General features: G+C 35.2%; 1 protein-coding gene across 2 annotated transcripts; it reads right to left on the bottom strand.

Annotated features, from left to right (window-relative positions):
• Positions 1-155: 155 nt before the first annotated feature.
• On the bottom strand, positions 156-19,302 carry LOC113051035 (uridine-cytidine kinase-like 1). Of its 2 annotated transcripts, none has more exons than XM_026214641.1 (15): positions 19,157-19,302; positions 16,981-17,177; positions 14,279-14,385; positions 13,649-13,819; positions 12,177-12,248; positions 10,023-10,212; positions 9,648-9,709; positions 7,321-7,340; positions 5,831-5,929; positions 5,134-5,227; positions 4,841-4,903; positions 4,391-4,513; positions 3,205-3,312; positions 2,637-2,793; positions 156-1,986 (listed from the first exon to the last, which is right to left on the bottom strand). In XM_026214641.1, exons 1-15 carry the CDS (start codon positions 19,240-19,242, stop codon positions 1,910-1,912), a joined length of 1,626 nt encoding a protein of 541 aa, XP_026070426.1. In that variant the 5' UTR covers positions 19,243-19,302; the 3' UTR covers positions 156-1,909. The 2 variants fall into 2 exon arrangements, with proteins under 2 accessions (XP_026070426.1, XP_026070427.1); XM_026214642.1 differs by lacking the exon at positions 7,321-7,340 and adding an exon at positions 8,408-8,424.
• Positions 19,303-21,186: the final 1,884 nt, after the last annotated feature.

Below are 21,186 nucleotides of genomic sequence, written 5' to 3' on the forward strand. Positions count from 1 at the left end.
TTGGTGCTGATTTTAAACAGTTTAAAACCCTCTTAAATTTGGATTTTTTTAAACAACCTGGAATTTATTTTTGGTTAAGACCCTATGGTTAAGACTAATAAAACTGAAAGGACATACTCTTGTTACACTTACAGAAAACAAAAAAGAAGACAAACTTAGGCACAAAAATTTTAATTGCGCTATTTATACATACAGAAAAAAATGTTCCAACAGAAGTGGAATGGCTTACAATACTGGAGGTCAGTTTGAAGCTCGCAAACAGATAACCCAGGGAAATGAGACTTATACAACAAAATCATTACAGTACACATCTGTGGATTGAGAAAACTTAAATAAGTAAGATAAATATTTTACCCTTATAATAAATGCTGCCAATATAGTTAATTCTTAAGCCCATTACTGAGATCTGATTTAGAATGACACATAACCAAGCCATAAATTCACTGTACAAAACAAAATTTAAACAAACCAAATGGCAGGTCCAATTATAAAACAAACATACAAAGAAAAGTAAGACATAAAGACATCATTTTTTATAATTTTAAATTATTACAATGTCAAGTGGGACCAAACAGACAAATGCTTAATGCCACGGAAATAATGTGCAACACTCCGCTTTAAGTGATTAAACTGTTTGCTTACATAAATTTAAGTGCATCTTGGTTTACTGTATGTGCATTTTGGCACTGTTAGTTGGATCAGGTTAATTGGGGAGGGGAAACGTTAGATGACATAAGTAAAATTGTTCAGGAGAAGCACATGCTTTACTTTCTTTTGGTTTAATTTCTGCTAAAAGACTCCCAATATGTTCTTCACTAATTATTTCTCAACTTCTGTCATTGCAAATCAATTTGTTGTTGCCTCTCATCAATCAGGTATGGGAAATAAACCAATGAAAAATAAATATACATTATCTACAATTTAAAATTCAAGTATGTAACAGAAAACTGTAAACCTGATCCCCCCCCCCCCCCCCCCCTCATTGGCACTGTAGTACTAAATACTAAAACCAATGATGAGAGGAAAATTATTCCTTTGGACTTAATTTAAATTTCTATTAAAAAGTCCCTTTTCAATATTTCATGAATTGCCCACATTTTTACACACACACACAAACACTATCGAGTAGACTGATATATTGATTGGCACTTCACATCAGTATCGCCTTCAAGACACCAATCAATTAGGGGGGCAAAACAACAATGTTAACATAAATTAAACAACAGATATACTGTTTATGAGCGGAATTGCAGCAAAAAATTATATCTATTTGTGCTTGGGCTACTATTCAAGGTAGTAACATTTACGCAGATTTTTAGCAAAGCAGCAACATTAAAGGCAGGTTAAATTGAAGCAGGCATGTTTTGCTCACTTACTATGAAATGTCAGTTTGGCCAAGCGTTTCAAATGCACATGTATGCTATATATGCTATACCAATGAAAGATAAGTCAAGACAACATGAAACCAGTTAACAAACACCAAGTATGAGCGGTGTTTGCAATCAATTACATACAGTATACTGTATTCTACACAGTATATACCGTCTACTCATACTACTGAAAAACAGTACAAGGTAGTTTGGTAGCATACCATTTCAAACACTCCCATGAAGAAACTAAGGTTTGCCCTTATTTTTCCACTCTTATCATTTCTAAGTTCAAGTAATAATGAAAAATTCTTAAATTGTGATGGTCGTGTGGGCACTGCAAGGAAAGCTATTGAGTAGTAATCTCTCATGTTTAGGGGTCCATTATTGCTTTAACCTGTATTGAGAATCAACTTATTCCTGCGGCTAAGGCTTATATAGGGCTGGGCAATGGGTCCACAATCATATGAGATTATGTGCTTAAAAGTTCCCTTCTCTGACGCGTGTGGATACAATTGCTCACATACAGGTCTTGAGGAAATTCAGTAGTCCATCCCATCATCACTTTCATACCAGTCTGAAGGAGCATCAGTCCCAAAATAACGGTCTCCAAAATTACCTGCAAAACAATTGAAATTACAATATATCCCGTTTTTTCCTTCTTCATATTTGTTAAAGGAACAGTTCACCCAAAACTGAAAATTTGCTGAAACTCACACTCAGGCCATGCAAGAGTTTGTTTCTTCATTGAAACAGAGTTGGAGAAATTTTGCATTACATCATTTGCTCACCAATGGATCCTCTGCAGTGAATGGGTGCGGCCAGAATGATAGTCAACATTTGTTAAAAACATTACAATAATCCACATTTAATCCACATGACTCCAGTTCATCAGATTTAATTTCATACCATTGCTTCAGGCTAAAATACTGTTCCTTTATTCATAGTGTTGCTTTTTACATCTCTGAGTCAGTAGAGAAATATGCACGTTTACACATGAAAACAAATGAAAAGTTTTCCAGAAATATGTCCAGTGGATTTTCATGTGAAGGACAACAGGGGATTAACTTTTTAAGGGACTTTTGGATTATTGTGATGTTTTTATCGGCTGTTTGAACACTCATTTTGACGGCACCCATTCACTACAGAGGATCCTTTTGTGAGCAAGTGATGTAATGCAGAATTTCTCCAAATCACCTACATCTTGGATGGTCTGAGGTTGAGTTCATTTTCTTTTTTGTATGAACTATTTAATCAAACTGCTCTCACCAATCCCTGGAATGATGTGAAACTCATCGTTGACATTCTTGTCCACAGCAGTGGTGATGATGCGCACTTTGGGAAAGGCGTAGGCCACTGAGTGAACGCCCATCTCCGCCATGAGGAGAGAGATCAGGAAGATCTTATCCTCCTGGACATCATGATCCTGGAACAGATGAGTTTGTGAATCACCCTGATTTAAACTATACTGAACACTAACTAATGGGGATATCAAGGTCTGGAAAAACAACAAACTAAATAAAAACAAAAATTACACAATAAATAGATGTAAAACAATAAAACAATCTATATCGCCAAATTAAAATGGTGTCTGTAATGCAATGACACATTTTTGGAATAAATTAATAATATAACAACATCAGTTCTAGGCTCACATCTCCTATCAATTCCTTTACAGATTCAGGATAATAAGATATTGATATTTATTTTACACATCTTAAAAGGAGCCAAAATACTCCACAATGCCCATGAAACATAAAAATGTAGCATATCTGTGCACATTTGGGAAACTTTCTTAAAAAGAAATAAATATGACCTGTCTGCTGAGGTGACTTACAAGTAAGACTCTGACAGCCATGAGAGCTGCCGCTCCTGTTGACACAGTGCTGTCCATCAGGATAACATAATCCTCACTGAGGTCCTTGGGAAGACGAAGGTAATGGAGCTGAGGAGGAAATTAGACCGTAATAAGACAAATTTATGGACTAAGCAATGATTTTTGTGGCATGAATGTATGGAAAACATGAAACTTCTAAAGCAATTAAATGAGGACATCTAAGAAGCTTTGGAATCAAAGAAATGCTCATTAAAAACACTACAGTATCGAGGATCAGTGATACAGCATATCTACTGTATCTATCTATACAAACCAACAAGCATTTTTTTTTCTTCTAAATGTGCGTAGAAAAATTATTGTGCAATTATTTTAATTTCTATGCTGTAATAGATCACCATAAAGCAAATAAATAAACAGAACCGTTTCTTACAAACATTTTACAGTAATTTTAAAGTAAAATGCAGAGACCTCCAGGAATATTTTTAGTGATGCAAACAATACTGAAATAATATTTGTGGTTCAGGTCTGAACCATTTCACTGAAACAGACAGTCTAATTTCTGTAAATAAAATGAATCAAACTAACGGCATTGATTCTGTGCAAATATTTCAGGAATAGCAATAAAAAAAAAATTCAAGCCATAAACAGTTATTTTTTTTTTCTGAAACAAATGACTAAAAAAAACTATAAACATACTATAAAAAATACTAAAAAACTAACATTTTATATTATATATATAAATTCCTAAAAATGTAAATATGTAAATAAAAATCAAATTCAAAATATTAATAAATTTTAGAATAGTATATAAATAATACTAAAATAACACTGGTTATAAGAAGTACAAGACTGCTCTTAATGCAAAGTGAACATACAGCTGGAGCGAGCGCTACACAACACTCTTACAAAAAATACCTGCAAACTGACATCCAGCAGCACAGAGCGGTTGAGTTTATCATGTACATAACGACACGTGTTCTATGTCAGGTGAGAAGAGGCATAGGTATCAAATCTGACTAAGCACAGCAGTGAAACAGACCATGACCTGACTAGTAGGCTATGAGTAAATCATCCGTGCCATCTCACCAAGGCTGAGAACACAAGGACACATGATAACACAGACAACTTTTCAATCAGAGCTTGTTTAAGGATGTGTCTGTCAGTTGGATGGGTGACGATGTGATACCTCAGGCTCTCCTGTGTCATGATTGGTCTGAATGAGGATCTTTCCGAGTCGAATGTCCTTACAAACAGCCATCAAGGCCTGTTCCATGGTCTCTCCTGCCCGTAAAATGGACACACCAGTGATCTAGTAAACAAAGCACAGGTATAAAGTCCTTCCATACAGATAATAGCAATACCTATGGAAACGTGTTTCTGTCATTGAATTATTTTTTTTTTCCAAGTCTGAATAGGGTGATATAAACTCTGACTTGTGAAATACAAATGCAGAATTGAGAGGAAAAAGTCTAAACTGAAATAAAAGTTTCCAGTTACTTTTATTTATGATTATTTTTTTTCTGTGGCGAAAACAGGCTTCCATAAAAACCAAATGATTTGACAAATTAATACCCAAGATAACTTATTTGACCGAGCAATAAAAAAAAAAAAATTTTAATCTCCCAAATAAACAAACCCTTTTCCCGCTCAGCCTCTTCCCTTCATATACAGTTCCTTGAGGAGTTTCAACAGACACCGGCTAAAGAGAAAAGACGAAATAAGATTCAGTGATCGATTCTTTTTTAACTAAAATTAAAAAAGTGCTTTAATCTTGAATGAAGACTTGCTTCACTTCACACCATAAAAATGTAATTTGTCCATTGGGGCGCTTCCTGAGACTCGAATGTATCACTGTACTATGACCAATATCCAGAGCTCATAACATCAAGTTTAAAGTTCGTAGTTGGTCATTAATGGCGGTCCACTCACCTTTAGAGGCAGGAAGGACAGGGCGTGCTCTATAAGAAGCCTCATTAATCTCTTTGAATAGAAAATAAATTCATCCCGACTGGTTTCTTTATTCCTGGGGGCACAGGGGACACAGGCAGTAATACACAACAGAGATGATGTGTGTTTTGGAAGAAATTATGATACTGTATACAGGAAGCACGGGTCTGAGAGTTTAGATAAAGTGAGAAAACAATCCCTATTTATTTTAATTACCCAATTACAAATCAGTGGCCCGAAACGTACAAACACAATTCAAGCCGTTGCTGGCTTGCCGAAGCCAAACTCATTTTAATGCACAATCAATCATTTAGCTGATAAATTCTGTTCTTCATTTATATGTGACAAAGTACATCTACCCTGGAGTAACACAAGGTGTATATTGTGCAGGGTACAATTGTTATGATTCCGGAGTTTGAACCTAAACTTTATATCCAGACCGATTTTAATGAGTCTATAACGGTGTTATTGAAATTACTGCATTATCTGAGCTTCGAGCTAGCAGTTTGCTGATGTTCTGATACAAACTGTGAAAAAAATGCCCATACGTCTTTCTATTATGTTATGTCTATTAGGTCCATGTAAAATGAAGCATGCAGCGCTAAAGCAGTACAATTCACAACAAATGAATCTTATAAGAAGTTTGTTTAATAGTGTGATGATAAGGTTCTGGTAATACCTGATAATAGTGTGCATTCCTCTGACCTGTGGGGTGCTCTCCATGACACTCAGGGTCTCAGGTAGAGGTTGACCCTGATGGGCAGATGCCAAGGCTGATCTATAGAGCACATGGATATGAGACATAAACATTCCACAAGGTGCACACAAAAAAAGAAACCACACTTTTTGTTAACGGAAAATAGACAAATATAACAATATTTGACTTTTTCCCCAGAGCGAATAAGGTGTTGAAGAGCTGATGTGAGTTTGAAATGTTATGGAAATAGGTCAAGGTAAAGTCAAGGCCCATTTACTTCAAGTTTTCAATTATGGATGCATTTTAAAATAAAACAATTGCATATTTGACATGAATAAATCACTTTCACCCCAAAAAGAAACCTCACTGACCAATAAGATATTGACTTGGGTTATGTGTTGACAACCTGTTAATATCGCAGGTTTCTATGTACATCATCATTGTGAACCATCAGACTTGGTGTGAACGGGCCTTCAAATTAGAAAACAGAAGTAAGGGTTTTGCAACCAAATATCTGATGCACAGGCATTAAAGAAGCAGTACAACTGTGACCATTTACTCACTTGTTTCGTTCAAGACACATATGCCTTTCTTTCTTTCACAGATCACAAAAAAGGCAGGATTTGCACGCTGTTATTTTAACATCGTAAAAACCTCTTTTTGTATATCACGAAAGAAAGAAAAGACATCATACTTGAGATAGAGTAAATGACAGTTTCAATATTGGAGTAAACCATTTCTTTAAACAGTGAAATACTGTGATATTAAAGTGTCCCTATTTTGCCATTTCCAATATTGCCTTTCATGCTGTGTTTAATTTAGCTGTGTGAATGTAACGATTTGCTAAATTGCAGGACACTCCCAAAACAATAGTAGGAACCCTAAAAAAATGGCATGATAGGGACACTTTAAAACCAGTAAGATGGTATTGGACTGAATTCAGTTTAATTACATTATTTTAATTTTACATTATTTTATGTGAAAATCTTATCAAGGAGAGAGCCACCACTGCCCTTTACAGTGTACAGCAACCCACATTGATGACTGATTTGAGACATTTATTATATGTAGCTGCTAAATTTTCTCCATTGTGGCTGCCAGTTTCAGCAAACTTCAGCCCACAATCCCATTCAGAAAAACCAATTAGATTAGACCAATTAGACTTCTACCTAGGCAATGCCACAATGTCGCTTTTCAGTCAATGCTGGTTAGGACACTGTGATGGACTGATAGTGTGAATATATACATATATATATATATATATATATATATATATATATATATATATATATATATATATATATATATATATATATATATATATATATAAAGTACTAAAAGAGCAGAACATGTGTTCATCAAATGAGGAACTATATTGCAGAGGATGGATCCAAGAGAACAAACTAAATAAAATAAAATGAAGAAAACAACAGAGAAAAGAAAGGCGAGAGGATGCAAGAATTTATCCTCACATATCCCAGCGGAGTTTCCTCTGAAGAAGGGAATAAATGTTCATTGGGAGACAATGATGACGAGACAGAGAAAAGAGAGAGAGGGAGAAAAGAACACGACCTGATTAAAGTCTATACAGAAGAGACGGGCACATCACAGCCAAGATGAGCGCAGGTGTGGGAAGTATGTCAGTGGTTTTTCAACGGAGTCTGAATAAAATGATCAAATGACAACAGACGTCTCAGTACTGAGACCATATGCATTATCACTGGGTTTCACTGGCTGCACTGTATCTGAAGAGCAAAACCACTGAAATAGACCCATTCCTGAGTTAGCAACAGCATCATAAGAACATCGTGGAGGTGGACACAAAAGGTACACAGCCCAGCTATGGTTTTTATAAAGATTCTTTAGAATGATATTCTTTGTCTTTAAATAAATTGTGTGCAACTCACTCAGGTCCTTAGCATACAGTCTCCACTTAAACATTTTTTATAGATCATTTAGCCAAAATATGAAAGCAAAAATCAAAACAAGCACTACCGTTCAAAGAAATTAACACTTTTATTCAGCAAGGAAACATTAAATTAATCAAAGCACCAAACTGCTCCCAAAATTAATAATGATAATAAAAAAACTTTATTGAACACCAAATCATTGTATTAGAATGATTTCGGATGGATCATGTGACACTGAAGACTGGAGTAATGTAAAAATTTTAATTTGCCATCACATGAATAATATTATTATTATTATATTAATAATATTTCATAATTATTACTATAATATTATAATATTTCATATAATTACTCTTTTACTGTATTTTTCATCAAGTTAATGCATTTGAATGGTAGTGTATTAGCTGTTTCTATTATAGCCATGATTTTGGACCAGTGAGATTTTAATGTGGTATTCATTTATACTGCAGCCTCAACCACGCTAAACGTTTGATTTGTTTAGCATAGCGTATAGCCAGAGCTAAGCTTTTCCTTTTGTCTCCATTTGCATCTCTGCAGGTTTAAGGAAAAGAACGGAGAGATGAAGCACAGGTTTAAAGAATGTATGAAAAAGAGAGATGGAAGGGAATGATGGGAAAAGCAGCCATACCTCACTGTGATTTCACGCTGGGATGGTTAGAGCAATCGGTTGAGGGTTTAGCAAGTGTTTCATTACAAACACGCACAGGGAGGAGAAGAAAAAAAAAAGAAAAGAAAAAAAAGACAAACTCATGAAATGAGATATTCACTCTGAAAAGCCATTCCAAACAGTCAGCCCTCACCCTCTCCATGGTATACTGGGAAATATTTCATGGCACTTTCAGCTACTCTTAAAGTCTATATTTAACCTGATACGATCACATTCTTGCAGATTTACACAATATACATTTATGCTTCTATTTCAACACTAAAAAGAAAATGTTTCAGGCTGATTTAATCTTTGTAAGTGTTACTATATTTCTGTGGAATCACAGGGTTGATTAGATAAAACATTTATACCACATTATAACATTTTCCATTGTACTTACTTTAAATTGCCTTGAGGTTACACCAGGTTTTGTTTTTTTGCAAAAGGGTGATTCTTTAATGAAATAAATTCTTCTGTAAAGGCTCTAAAGCCTTTCTATGTAATGCATCTGTCATCAATATATGCATGCGAACATCACTCAGCAAACGTTCATTAGTGCTAACATCTTTCTAATAATTACCTTGGTAGGCACCTAAAAGCAAGATAAATTTAAAACGGTCTACAAATTTGCATGTCTCCTGGTTTCTCAGCATATTGTCTGAATCAGTAGAGCATGCTATTCCAAAGAAAAGAGTGGATAACCAACAAGCAAAAGGCTATTTAGTCACTGATCTAGCAAATTCACAATATTATGGCTGAGCAATATTATGGTATGAAATGCCCAATTTTTTCAAGATCCAATCAATTCCTAATGTCATCATTTGTAATGAAAATTGTGCCAGAAATTACATTTGCAAATTAATTTTTATAATACTATAAAGGCGAAGATGGACTGTAAAATGAAGACCAAGATTACTGGCCCCACCTTCTCATTTTTTAACCAATGGATTATTTCGAACAAAATATCTTGTGTCACAGGTACAGTATGACCACCAGAGGGCAAACTATACTTATACCATGAGCAAACTGTGCTTATACCATGGCATGGGCTTCATATGCACACGCATGCAATATTTGTGTGTGTATTAGAAGCATGTGGACCATCTAGCAGGGATAACAACATGCATGTTGGCCATTCTCAGCACTTCTTTATGCACAGACCAAATAATCATTATCACTCAGTGTCCAACAGATGAGAATGAGGAGCCATTTTATTACATACCTTTTCCAGCTGACTGTGAACATGCTGAACAATCAGATCCAAGGCTACAAAGTTTTCTCCACCTGAGGAGCAACCAGGGAACTTTTTATAATCTCCATTATACTTTCACTAGTACAAATTCCCATAATTTTGTGTTCTGAACAAACTAGGAAGGTTCCACAGTAATTATTAGCATCAAAGGCTAACTGAATGTCCTCTTTCAGTTCGATATTTATACAAGGTGAAACATTTTTAAATCACCTTTTTATGAAATTTCTGAATATAAATGTTGCCTAGCCAATATTAAAGACCAGGCAGTCAGGTAAAAAATGCTTAATAGTCTATGACATCTTAAAAATATATTTGGCAGTTTTAACATTTTCCAGCTTCACATACCTCTTGGGACCACAATATCTGCAACCTGCACAGTGGGTTCGATGTACTGCTCGAACGCTGGCTTGACAAATTTGTTGTACTGTTTAATGACGCCCACAATGTCACGCCCTCTGTCCGTGATGTCCCTTTTTAGTCGCCTGACTAGCCGGATGTCAGAGTCTGTGTCTACAAATACCTTCATGTCTAGGAGCTGAAGGACACACAGAAACAGTAATACAACGCAAACATCAAGAAACTGACAATGTGTTATAGACAAAGCTTCCATCTTCCAGCTTATATTTAGCTAAGGATGTATTCGACTGTTTAAAAGTGACGGAAAATACATTTGTAGATTTCTATTTAAAATAACCAGACCTAAACTTTTAAACAGTGTATTGGCTGTTTAACTAAGACTTTTTTTGTAGAGAAAAAAAAAACAAAAAAAAACAAAAAACCCTACAACTTATACAGATGCATTTACCATTGATTAATGACCCTCATTGTTTTCTACTCCAAAGTGAAAAAATCTTGCAAGGCAGACACAATCTGTTCACTACCGCCCCTTCTCGATGGTTCCTGTTACTGAAAACACGTGTGAGATCTTGCAATGGAGCGAATGGATAAGAAATTTTATAAAAGCTGCTCAGCAAATGGGAAAGTCAGGATCAATCAAAGCAATGTAGTGCAGCGTGACGCCAACTAGCCAAGATGTACCGCTGGTGCTGACACTGACACTAAAAATGGATATCATTCAGTGAGCCGACATGATATGGCAAAGGCATTAAATTTCAAGGTAACGATAAACAATCCAACACCCTTAAACAGCAGTTCCAGCAGCCCTGCCAACACGACAAGGCATGACTTATAAGGCGTGCAAGAAGTGTACATGAATGGAGTGAAAGGTCAAGTGTATATCAAGTTTCAAAAGGACAGGAAGTCATTGCTCATCCTTCCTTCCTGAACATCTCTCAAATGAAAATGGAGGTGAGCTGTCACTGTATTCACAAAGGCCTGCGATGAGAAAGAGTTTAACTGAAAACCCTGATCCATTCATTAGCCGAATGACGTCTAGCGTTTGTTGAGTCTCATTCGTTCTGCGGCGCGTCTGCTGCACGGTGCTCATAAATCACGTCAGGATGAACTGCTTTGCCGATGCGTACACAATAACTCACATTTTAATTTGTATAGATTTCCGGACACCACGTGCAAGGAAGAATCGAAACCTGGCAATGGGAACCATCAACGCAGGCGTAGATTAACACCGCCTATTCACTTCCTGTGACCGCTCTTCACCATTAGAGAGACAGAAGAATCAGTCACCTTCATTGTTTGAGGAAAACAACAGGATGCAGGAGGAAAAGAACATAATGGGAGGACAAAGTTCTTGTGGAGTTTCAGTAGGAACAAGATATTATATAGCTATTCTTCATCCAGAGATGCAGCTAGCTGTTCCCAATCCTGGTCCTGGAGAACCCCTAACACTGAACATTTTAGATGTCTGCCTATTCAAACACACCGGATTCAACTCATCAGCTCATTACACTCTAAGACCTCAAATCTGTCAGATAAGAGAGATACCAAAAATGTGCAGTGTTGGGGGATCTCCAGGACCAGGATTGGGAACCACTGCCTTAAATGATAGAAGAGACAACTAGAACTCTTTATCTAGCTGACCATTAATGGGTTTTCATGTATATGTAGGTCTGCAGAGCTGCAGAGATAGACGGAGACAGTATAGACAGGGCATCTCATCTTCCCAGTCGGGTTGTGGGAATGAGATCCATTACTCAGTAGCAGAGACACCAGACTGAGAAATTTCCAGGATCATTTCACCCCAAATTCAAATGAAAAAATAAGCAGACTGTACCTCTTGTTTTATTGTCATTGAGTATCCATAACTAATCTGTGGGAATATAAAACTCTCTTTTTTTTTCATTACACAGCTATCTTTCTTTTCATTTGACCTTATCTTTTATACCCCCATTTTTCCCTCTCTGCTTTATGACTCCCATGATGCTCTTCTGTTCCATTTTTCATGCTATGAATCTTTTCATTATTTTTCCTCTCTTTTCTATCTTTTACTAAAAGCCCTTAGTGATATCACAAACCACAGTTAAAGTGATAGCTGAGACTTTTATATAATGTCCAGTATGACACATTTAATAAGAGGCTTACCTTTAAAAGCTCCTTGTTGGCAAAAGCCAAGATTCCCTCAAATATCACAACGTTGGCCCCATAAACTGTTTTCTGCACAGAGGAACATAAACAGAGAATATTAAAGGACCAGGGAGAAAAAACATATAAAAAATATTATGTTATAATCTAATCTAACCTTATCATATATAATATAATGAAATAATCAGTGAATTAATTATAGGATATAATGAATTTTATTAACAAACAAAAAAAAACTCTGGTTTATACCTTAACTGATCAAATTACACAAAAATAAGGTACAGAAAATGGCCAGAAAAATGCTTAAAAAAAATTCAACTTCAGATATGATGTCAATAAACTGAGGCAGTGTAGAGAAACTGTGGAAGTGTGCGGTGATGCATTTCCTCCATGCTCCCCTGCTTCAGAATGAGGGGAACCCTGATGGTGTCATGATCCCATTAAGACATTAATGCACTACCATGAGGCCTCCCATCAATGGCCACTCATTCAGTATTGATCAGCAGCGCAAGTGCTCTGTATACCCTACAGAGCCAGAGATCTCACTTTATCACTCATTAACATTACAGCCCATGTACGTACAGAGAAAACCCTCATGCACCTTAACTTTTAGGAAGATAAAAAGCAAAGCATTTCCTAAGGAATCATAAATATGTGTCTAAAGTAACCGTAGTTCTATCAGGCATAACGTTGCCTGTAAATTATAAAAGCAAACTTAAGCATTGTTCTCAGTTAACAATTAAAGGGTGAAATTTGACAGCTTTATAAGAATGTTTGGTTTTGGAGTTAAATTAAATCAATAAAGACATAACTGTATATTAATCAGGCTTCGAAAGAAAATTAATCTAAATTAACATTAATTCACAGTAAAGTTTGCCATTTCTGAATTATATTACATGGCAATCTGATGTTAATATTCTTCTGTTATATTGTGTAACAGTCTATTTAATTAATCATATGGCAAAAAAAACATTACAGATTATTATTAGAACATGCACTATAATTGCATTAGCATTGCTAATTTAAAGATAAAGTAGGTTACACTTTATTTTACATTTGCCTTAAGTATTGAGTAATTTTAATTAACAACATATACATACCACTGGATTAGGAAAAGGTTTAGGGTTAGTTGCATGTAATTATGAATAGTTTACTGTAATTACACATACTTTTATTACAAAAGTCCTATAACTACATAAGTACATGTAATGTGTAACAAGCATACTATAAAATAGTGTTATTTTTCTATGCAAAAAAAAAATCCCAACCTAATACAGCAACTGTAGGTAAACTGTTTGTAGGTTTATTTCCCCTTGATACAATGTTTATTTAAATTGCAGAATTATTTTTGCAATTCTGTTTGGTAATGCTAGGGATGCAGAAACTACATAGTGTTATTCCGGAGGAGAAAAGATAATAAGCAATACACACAGATTCATGCATACTAACCAGACAATCACACACATGCTTACCCACTCCTTGCGACGACTGTGACTGGTAAAGTCATACACTGGCACTTTGATGCTTTTGCCCTTTTTTAGTTTTCTCAACACAGTTACTAACAGTTCAAAATCAAAAGCATCAGGATGATCAAAGTTGTACTCGTTTCTAGCTGCCAACTCCTGCTCGTCTTTACTCAAAACCTGCAAGATGTCAAGTGAAGAAAGTTGAAATAAGAAAACAGTAAAGATTACATTGTTACATTGTCAGTGATGCACACTATTTAATGATATTTTCCTGCAGACATCCCACCATAGAGAGAGAAACAGATTGACTGATTGTACCACTTAATTAGACCACTAATAAGCTGGAGGATATGCCATTAAATTAAATAAGGATTGATGAGCAGATCCTTTAGGGTTTCAGCACACCCAACAGGGGCAAGAGCAAATTATATTAATGCTTCAATGGTTATAACACATGAAGAAGTTTCATTTAAAGCACTTTAATGCCACAGTGGTCTGCAAATGCAACTAGGGGCAATAACACCACTGATGAAACATGTGATTGGATTTGGAGTGAAATTTCTCAGTGTAAAAGGACAGGAAGTTCAAAGAAGAAAGTATTGTAGCTGGGTCTTCTTTAACACAGTTGTGAAGTACCTTGTAGAAAGAATCCATAGAGAGCAGAACAACCCAAGGAACATCAAGAGCCTCTATGATCTTATTGGCCACGGTGGTTTTCCCAGAAGCACTTCCTCCACAAAGACCTGCAGGACACAACAGTGCATTGATTATGACCGATAAACAGACATTATGCGGACCACTACATTTTCAGATACTAAAGTTTTAAGTATCAGATAGATCTCCAAAATAAAAGGCCATAACGAAAACACCACATAAAAAAAGATACACAACCAGTGGGAATAACAAAAAGCTTCTTGTTGTTATATTAGGGGAGAACCGGGGCGAAAGTAACAAAGCGATTTTCTCCGAGCCTCTTTCTGCATTTGCATTCCCAGCTATGACAGCATGTTCCTTGACGGAGCTGAGAAATATCATGTGATTTCATCATCGTTTCCGGAAGTTAGGTCCGTAAAACTGTTTTCGAGTTTCGAGTAGACAAAAAGTCAATTTTTGAAGCGGTAATTTTTTTTATTAGTCGTGTTGTTTTTCTTGTTTCATGTGTCAAAGTAATGATCAATCTACAGGTTATTTAGTGCTTTAACACATCCTAAAGTTTGCATTTTCAATTTTTTTTAATATAAATTAAATCGAGTTTAAATGTCAGGAGTTCCTGTCGGGACGAAAGTAACAGTTGTTACTTTTGTCCCGCTACAGTCACAAAAAGTATTTATTTTGTTCCAGTGCAAGCTATATTGTGAATTTCTGTGTCTTGCATCATTTCTTACAAATGTTAATGTCATATTATACCAAAAGAATATGTCTTAGTGAGGGTCAGAAAGACAGGCGGAGGTCTGGTTTTATCCAGATGTTTTTGAGAGGGAGTTTCTGGACATAGAGGAACATCTCTCTCTGGGCAGCTGCTACGTCACATTTATATTTAGTTTTAGCCATATGTTAGCCTTTACACCTCCACCTGTGAATTTGCAGTGTTTCCAGATGTTTTAATGAACATTTTCAATTCATGCATAAAAACAACTGGATGGAAACATAAATAGTCTACTGTTACATTATGTTTAGAGTTTTTTTTATTATGCTAATGTGATTACATTTTTATATTGTGCATTCTGTAGAATTTTTATTATTATATAAAAATACATTGAAATTTACAATAAAAAAATACAGTCAGGTTTTAAGACATCTGATGAAACTTAAACTTAAATTTAAAATGAAAATATGAAAATTAATTTAATAATTTTTTTGCAAAGATAAAGGACAAAATATGTTTGCAGTTATTTATTAACAAGGTCACAATCAGGTATACTTAAGAAAAATAAGACTAACAGAAAAAATCTATCTTATATTGTTGTGTTACTTTTGACCCACCTGTGTGTTACTTTTGTCCCAACCGATGGGGTCGAAAGTAACGATGTTCAACTTATGTTCAAAGTGAAATTATACTGAAGTCTTTCTACATTTCTACAAAATACCACCTGGTATTGTTAAGAGTTACTGGCCACAGCAGAAATATATCTCTGTATACAACATTATCTTTTAAAATAAAGTTTTTCTGAAAAATGGTACTTTCGCCCCTGCTCTCCCCTAACTAAAGTTATTTAAAACTACCTCAGTGTTCTTACGTCCTCTCTCGTCTCCCTGTTCCTCTGACCTTTGTTAAGGGAAGATCATTCCACTTGGGTGGATTTATTAGTTTCTCTCTGACTGAGTGAGCAGGGACGACAGCCACACCACACTTTTTTTTTTTTTTTAAAGAATAATTGACTGGAGCACATCCAAGTGTGAAATTGTAGCCCGTTCGACAGGATCTTTGTGAGTAATGGATTGCATGCTAAGGACCTCAGAGCTCAGTGTTCTCACACACCACAAAAGTGTAAACCTCCATGTCTGCAGTCCGCAAAGTTTCACAAAATATTTCAACCTCATTTTAAGATGTGTTCAAAAAATTTGGGTCACTCACAAATGCACATTAGTATCATCAGATTAGAATGATTTATGAAGGATAATGATACACTGACGACTGGAGTAATTTAGCTTTGCCATCACAGGAAAAAATTACATTTTAAAAATATATTAAAACAGATTTTCTTTTTCTTTTTTTAATCGTAATGATATTCCAGTAATATTACAGTTTTCCCATATTTTTTTATGAATTCACTGCAGCCTTGGTGATCATAAAAGACTTCTTTCAAAAACATTTTGGTTGCACTTTATTTTACAGTATGTGTACTAACATGTACTTATAGTGTACTTTCAGTGTATTGATCCAAGAAAGTTCTGGTAATACAAGGTAACTACATGGGGTAGGGTTAGGTTTAGGTGTAGGTTCAGGGTTAGTACCTAGTTATTACATAGTTATTGTAATTGCTATAATAAGTACATAGTATGTACATGAGCAACAGGACTGTAAAATAAAGTGCTACCAACATTTTAATAAAATCTTTCTGACCCCAAACTTTTGAACAGAAGTGCATAGCTCATGTCTCACCGCTGTAGTGAAAACAGGAACAAATAAAATGTTTTTAATTCATACTCCATTTTATATTATAGATCTCTTATGAGTGCAATAAAGTATTAATATGAAACCTAAATTATACCCACTGACAAATGTCTTATTTTGCAATGTTTTCGTAAGATTCAATCAAATGTAATAATTCACTGCACTTTACATAACAAGACTTGATGGGTCATTATCAAATAGAAGACATGCATATCTGTCGTACCTATGACAAAGGCTTCTTTAAAGGTGGTCCCAGTAACATTGTACCAGGGTGGACGCCCCGCAGTGTAGATTGTCCTCTTATTCGTCCTGAGAAGTGGAGGCTCTGTTTTGCTTTGGCTGGTGGTCCGTTTACGTGGAGACAGCGATGGGGTCAAGGGACATCTGTGGCTCATAAGGCCATCGAGCGAATCCTCACCACTACCACAAAAAATAAATGAATATATACAATGCAAAAAATCGAAATGTTCCATTGAACACAATGCTACTTGGTTTAAGAGCCATATTTTTATCATATCAAAGGCTCCATTAACTGTCATCAAAAACTGATCAGTTATCAATGAACAGAGAGAAAGATATGAGTGAGTGTCCACACTGCCATCAGAAATGCCTTTGAAATCATGAACAGCCCCATCTGACCTGAGCATTGCTATTAAACACTGTTTCACAGAGAGCTTGAGGGAATCTGGGTCTTTAGGATGCCCTCAGAAAGAGCTGCTCACATGAAGGTTTCTGTAAGTGTGGTAGAGGGACTAAGACCTTTCTTCATATCCTGTCCAGGAAACCACACATCTGCTCAGGCAAACCTGGAGCCTCATTTGAGTAAGGCTCTCATCACATGGACAGACACTGGACACTCACTGACGCTAATGAATCATCAACGTGAAGTACAGTCCATTATACAATGGCAGTGCTGAAAAGGTCAGGAGGAAGTTTGCTTTGACTCACAGACCAGGCTAACATGGATTATGGTTCACATGAAATTCTATTATCTGTAGTGTGACCTGTTTTACACATTTTGCTTGTATCCTTTGGATTTTTTGGAAAGGAAATAGAAGGAATAAGATAATTTTTTTTGTGGACCGGTCATGGAAATATGCATTTTTCCTTAATATACACTGCTCATCAAGTTTGGAAAGATTTTGATTTTTAATCGTTTTTCAAAAAACATATCTTATGCTCATCAAGGCTGCATTTATTTGATAAATAAAATCCAGTAAAAACAGTCATATCCTGAAATATTGTTACAATTTAAAATATGCATTTTCTATTTTAATATACATTTCTTTCTTGTGATGACAAAAAGCTGAATTTTCATCAGATATTATTCCAGTTTTCAGTGTCACATGATTCTTCAGATATCATTCAAAAATGATGATTTTGGTGCTCAGGAAACATTTCTTATTAATATCAATATTGAAAAGAGCTTTTGCAACAATGTTTTTGTGGAAAAGCTCAATACTCTATGTAAGTAAAAAATAAAATAAAATAAAAAAATATACAAATTAATAGCTTTTATCAGCAAGGACACGGTTAAAAAATGACAATAATGGGCTACTAAAGATTACTATTTCAAATAAATACTTGCTCGAGGAACACTTGATTTAAAAAATAATAATAATCTTTAAAAATGTACTCAATATTAAGCAGCAAAAACGCTTTTCAACATTTAATTATTAATAACAGTGCACCTGTAATTATTGATAATTACTGAGCACCAAATTAGCATAATAATTTCTGAAAGATCCTTTGACACTAAAGACTGGAGTAATGGCTGCTGGAAATTCAGCCTTTTCATTACAGGAATAAATTATATTTTAAACTATGTTCAAATAGAAAACTTATTTTAAATTGTAAAAATATTTTACAATATTACAGACTGTATTTTTGATCAAATAAATGCAGCCTTGTTGAAGATAAAACACTTTCAAAACATACAATTTTTTTTTTATTATTCCAAGATTTTGACCTAAGATGTATACATTACAATCTAGAAATTATCTCGCTCGCTCTCACACGCACATCTTAAAACGTTATGCTCAATTACTCTTAATGACTTCTTTGACAAATGGACAATTTCAACTAACGTAAGTTAGTTGCATTCAAATGTAACTGCAATTCAGCGCCTCTTCATCTGCCTCCTTTTCCTCTGACGCGAGCTTCAGATGTGCCACGCCAGCAGCTCCACAAACACGAGCGCGTCTGTTCTGCTCATTATCTATGCTTTAGACATTCACCAACCAAAATAAGAGCAATAAAAGCACATACACTGAAAAAACACTCTAGACTCTCGCTGAACTGTCGCCACTGATCAACACAACACTGCCCTTTATTTGTCAACTGGATGACGTATTGATCTCGACCGATAGCTGAGCGCGATAGGCACTTCAACTACTCACCTGTCAGATCTAGATATAGACTGATCATCTTCCTCTCCTTCTTTCTGCTGCACCTGAACATCATTTTGGCTCATTGTCATCGCCATGTTGGTGCTGCTAACGTGCTAAAACGCATGTCCGGAAGTGCGTTTGCGTCATGCTTTCTCTCTCCCATAGTATTCCAGCTGCAGACCCGCAGTTTCACAACCACAACCACAGAACCGGAAGTGATGGGCGGGGCTTACGTTCCGAACAGAGTTGTGTCCACTTTACAGTTTTAAGGGGTAATTTGCTTTTATTACAAATGATAATAATGTATGTATGTATATATGCATTTTATAATGATATATTTTATATTATAAATTGTAAGAATTTTATAATGTATGCATTTTATATGATACATTTAGCATTTTAATTTTTTTATCTCGTGTAATTTAGTTGTATACTGTTATTTGTTTCATTGTATTATGCAATTTCTGTTTGGGATATTTAAAAATAATGTTTGAACCTTCTGGGCATTTTACATGAAATATACTTTAATCACAAGATTCAAAATAAATGTTTACAAGAACACATGCATCATACATTTTTCTATATGGAAACTAGAACATTTAAATAAAACACACACACACACACACAAACAAACAGCAGCATAATTTTAAATGTAACAATCAAAATGTACAGAATAATCCATTTGAATTTTATAAAATGAACAATTTATTATAAAGCCTATTTTATCATGACAATCATGCATGAAAATGTACAAAAGAACAATTTAGGTCCATTTTGTTTTGAAAATCCTACAAAAATAACTTCCACTGGACACAAGATGAAATATGAAGGGAACTCTGGAAGCGTCTGTTTGTTCCAGGAGATTGTCGAGGGCCTTTTCCTTGTCCCCTTCCTCCATAAGGAAAAGAAGCTCTTCCACTGGCCCCTGAGCAGATATCTGTTGTAATGGAGCCATTTCACAACTTCTGTCTGAGATTACTGGGATCTCCTTTATTACTGGATATTAAAGGAAAATTAAACTTAATATTTCTTATTAATGTGTGTGTGTGTGTGTGTGTATGATAGATAGATATAGAAAAATAGAATAATCTCACTGTAAATGACACAAAAAAACAAAGCCTTCCTTGCTCCTTATTCAATAACTAAATAATCACACTAATAATTGTTGCAAAAATGTATAGTATAGCCTAAAATAAAAAAATAACTACAAGTAAACTATCATGCAATAATATATTATAAGTACATATATGTTAGTTTCTAGTATGCAGGGGAAAAAAAGCAATTAAAGTTGAGGGCACGTGGACATACCCATTTATGGTTTACAGGTGTAGACAGACAGTCGATTATTGATGACTGAGCCAGGGCAACAACTTACTGCGTGTTGGAGCCCAGAATATTCTTAAAATTCAAGATATGAGGCAAAATGCCCGTTTGAAATTTTGTCTCATATTTGCATCACATAGTTAAGTAATTTCATATGAGCAGAAGGTTAAATGCAATATCACAATAGGGCAAATGTGATACTCATCTTAACAGTTCATTTAGAAGTTAATATTGTGTTATTTTAGACACAATTTTGTCTCATTTGCTCAATTTTGCCAAACAAAATATAAAGACAAATCAGCACTGTTCATCCCATGAGCAACCCACAGCGGCATTTCGTTTCTTAATCCACATTTTGAAAGAATTTGGTGAACCATTTGGCGCGTTGAATCATAGGCCATAGTCACGTTGCCTTTGAACTGGCACTGCGCAGAACGATCGGTGACATCAAAGTACGGCGAGAGCAATTCAAAAGCACAAGGAGTTGTCTGCTCTCTAAACTCTCGCGGTACTTTGATGTCACACACCAATCGGTCTGATGGTGATAATCGCTTCAAGTCCAACAAGCCTAATGATTCAATGAACCATTCATAAAGAACCATTTACTTCACTCCTGAATGAATCAGCCATTTGAACGAATCAAACGAATTTATGACTCAATGACTTAATCATTAAGACATTTACTACCACCTACTGGCAGTTTTAGTTTATTATTT

This window comes from Carassius auratus, chromosome 31 (assembly GCF_003368295.1).
Source record: "Carassius auratus strain Wakin chromosome 31, ASM336829v1, whole genome shotgun sequence".
Classification (NCBI taxonomy): domain Eukaryota; kingdom Metazoa; phylum Chordata; class Actinopteri; order Cypriniformes; family Cyprinidae; genus Carassius; species Carassius auratus.

What these genes read in the sequence shown, in the direction of transcription:
- LOC113051035 (XM_026214641.1), bottom strand. Translation starts at nt 19,242, where the DNA reads ATGGCGATGACAATGAGCCAAAATGATGTTCAGGTGCAGCAGAAAGAA. An exon ending in TAAAGAAGCCTTTGTCATAG is followed by an intron (nt 14,386 to 16,980) that starts GTACGACAGATA and finishes TGTGTCCTGCAG; the next exon opens with GTCTTTGTGGAGGAAGTGCT. An exon ending in ATGACACAGGAGAGCCTGAG is followed by an intron (nt 3,313 to 4,390) that starts GTATCACATCGT and finishes TTTCCTCCTCAG; the next exon opens with CTCCATTACCTTCGTCTTCC.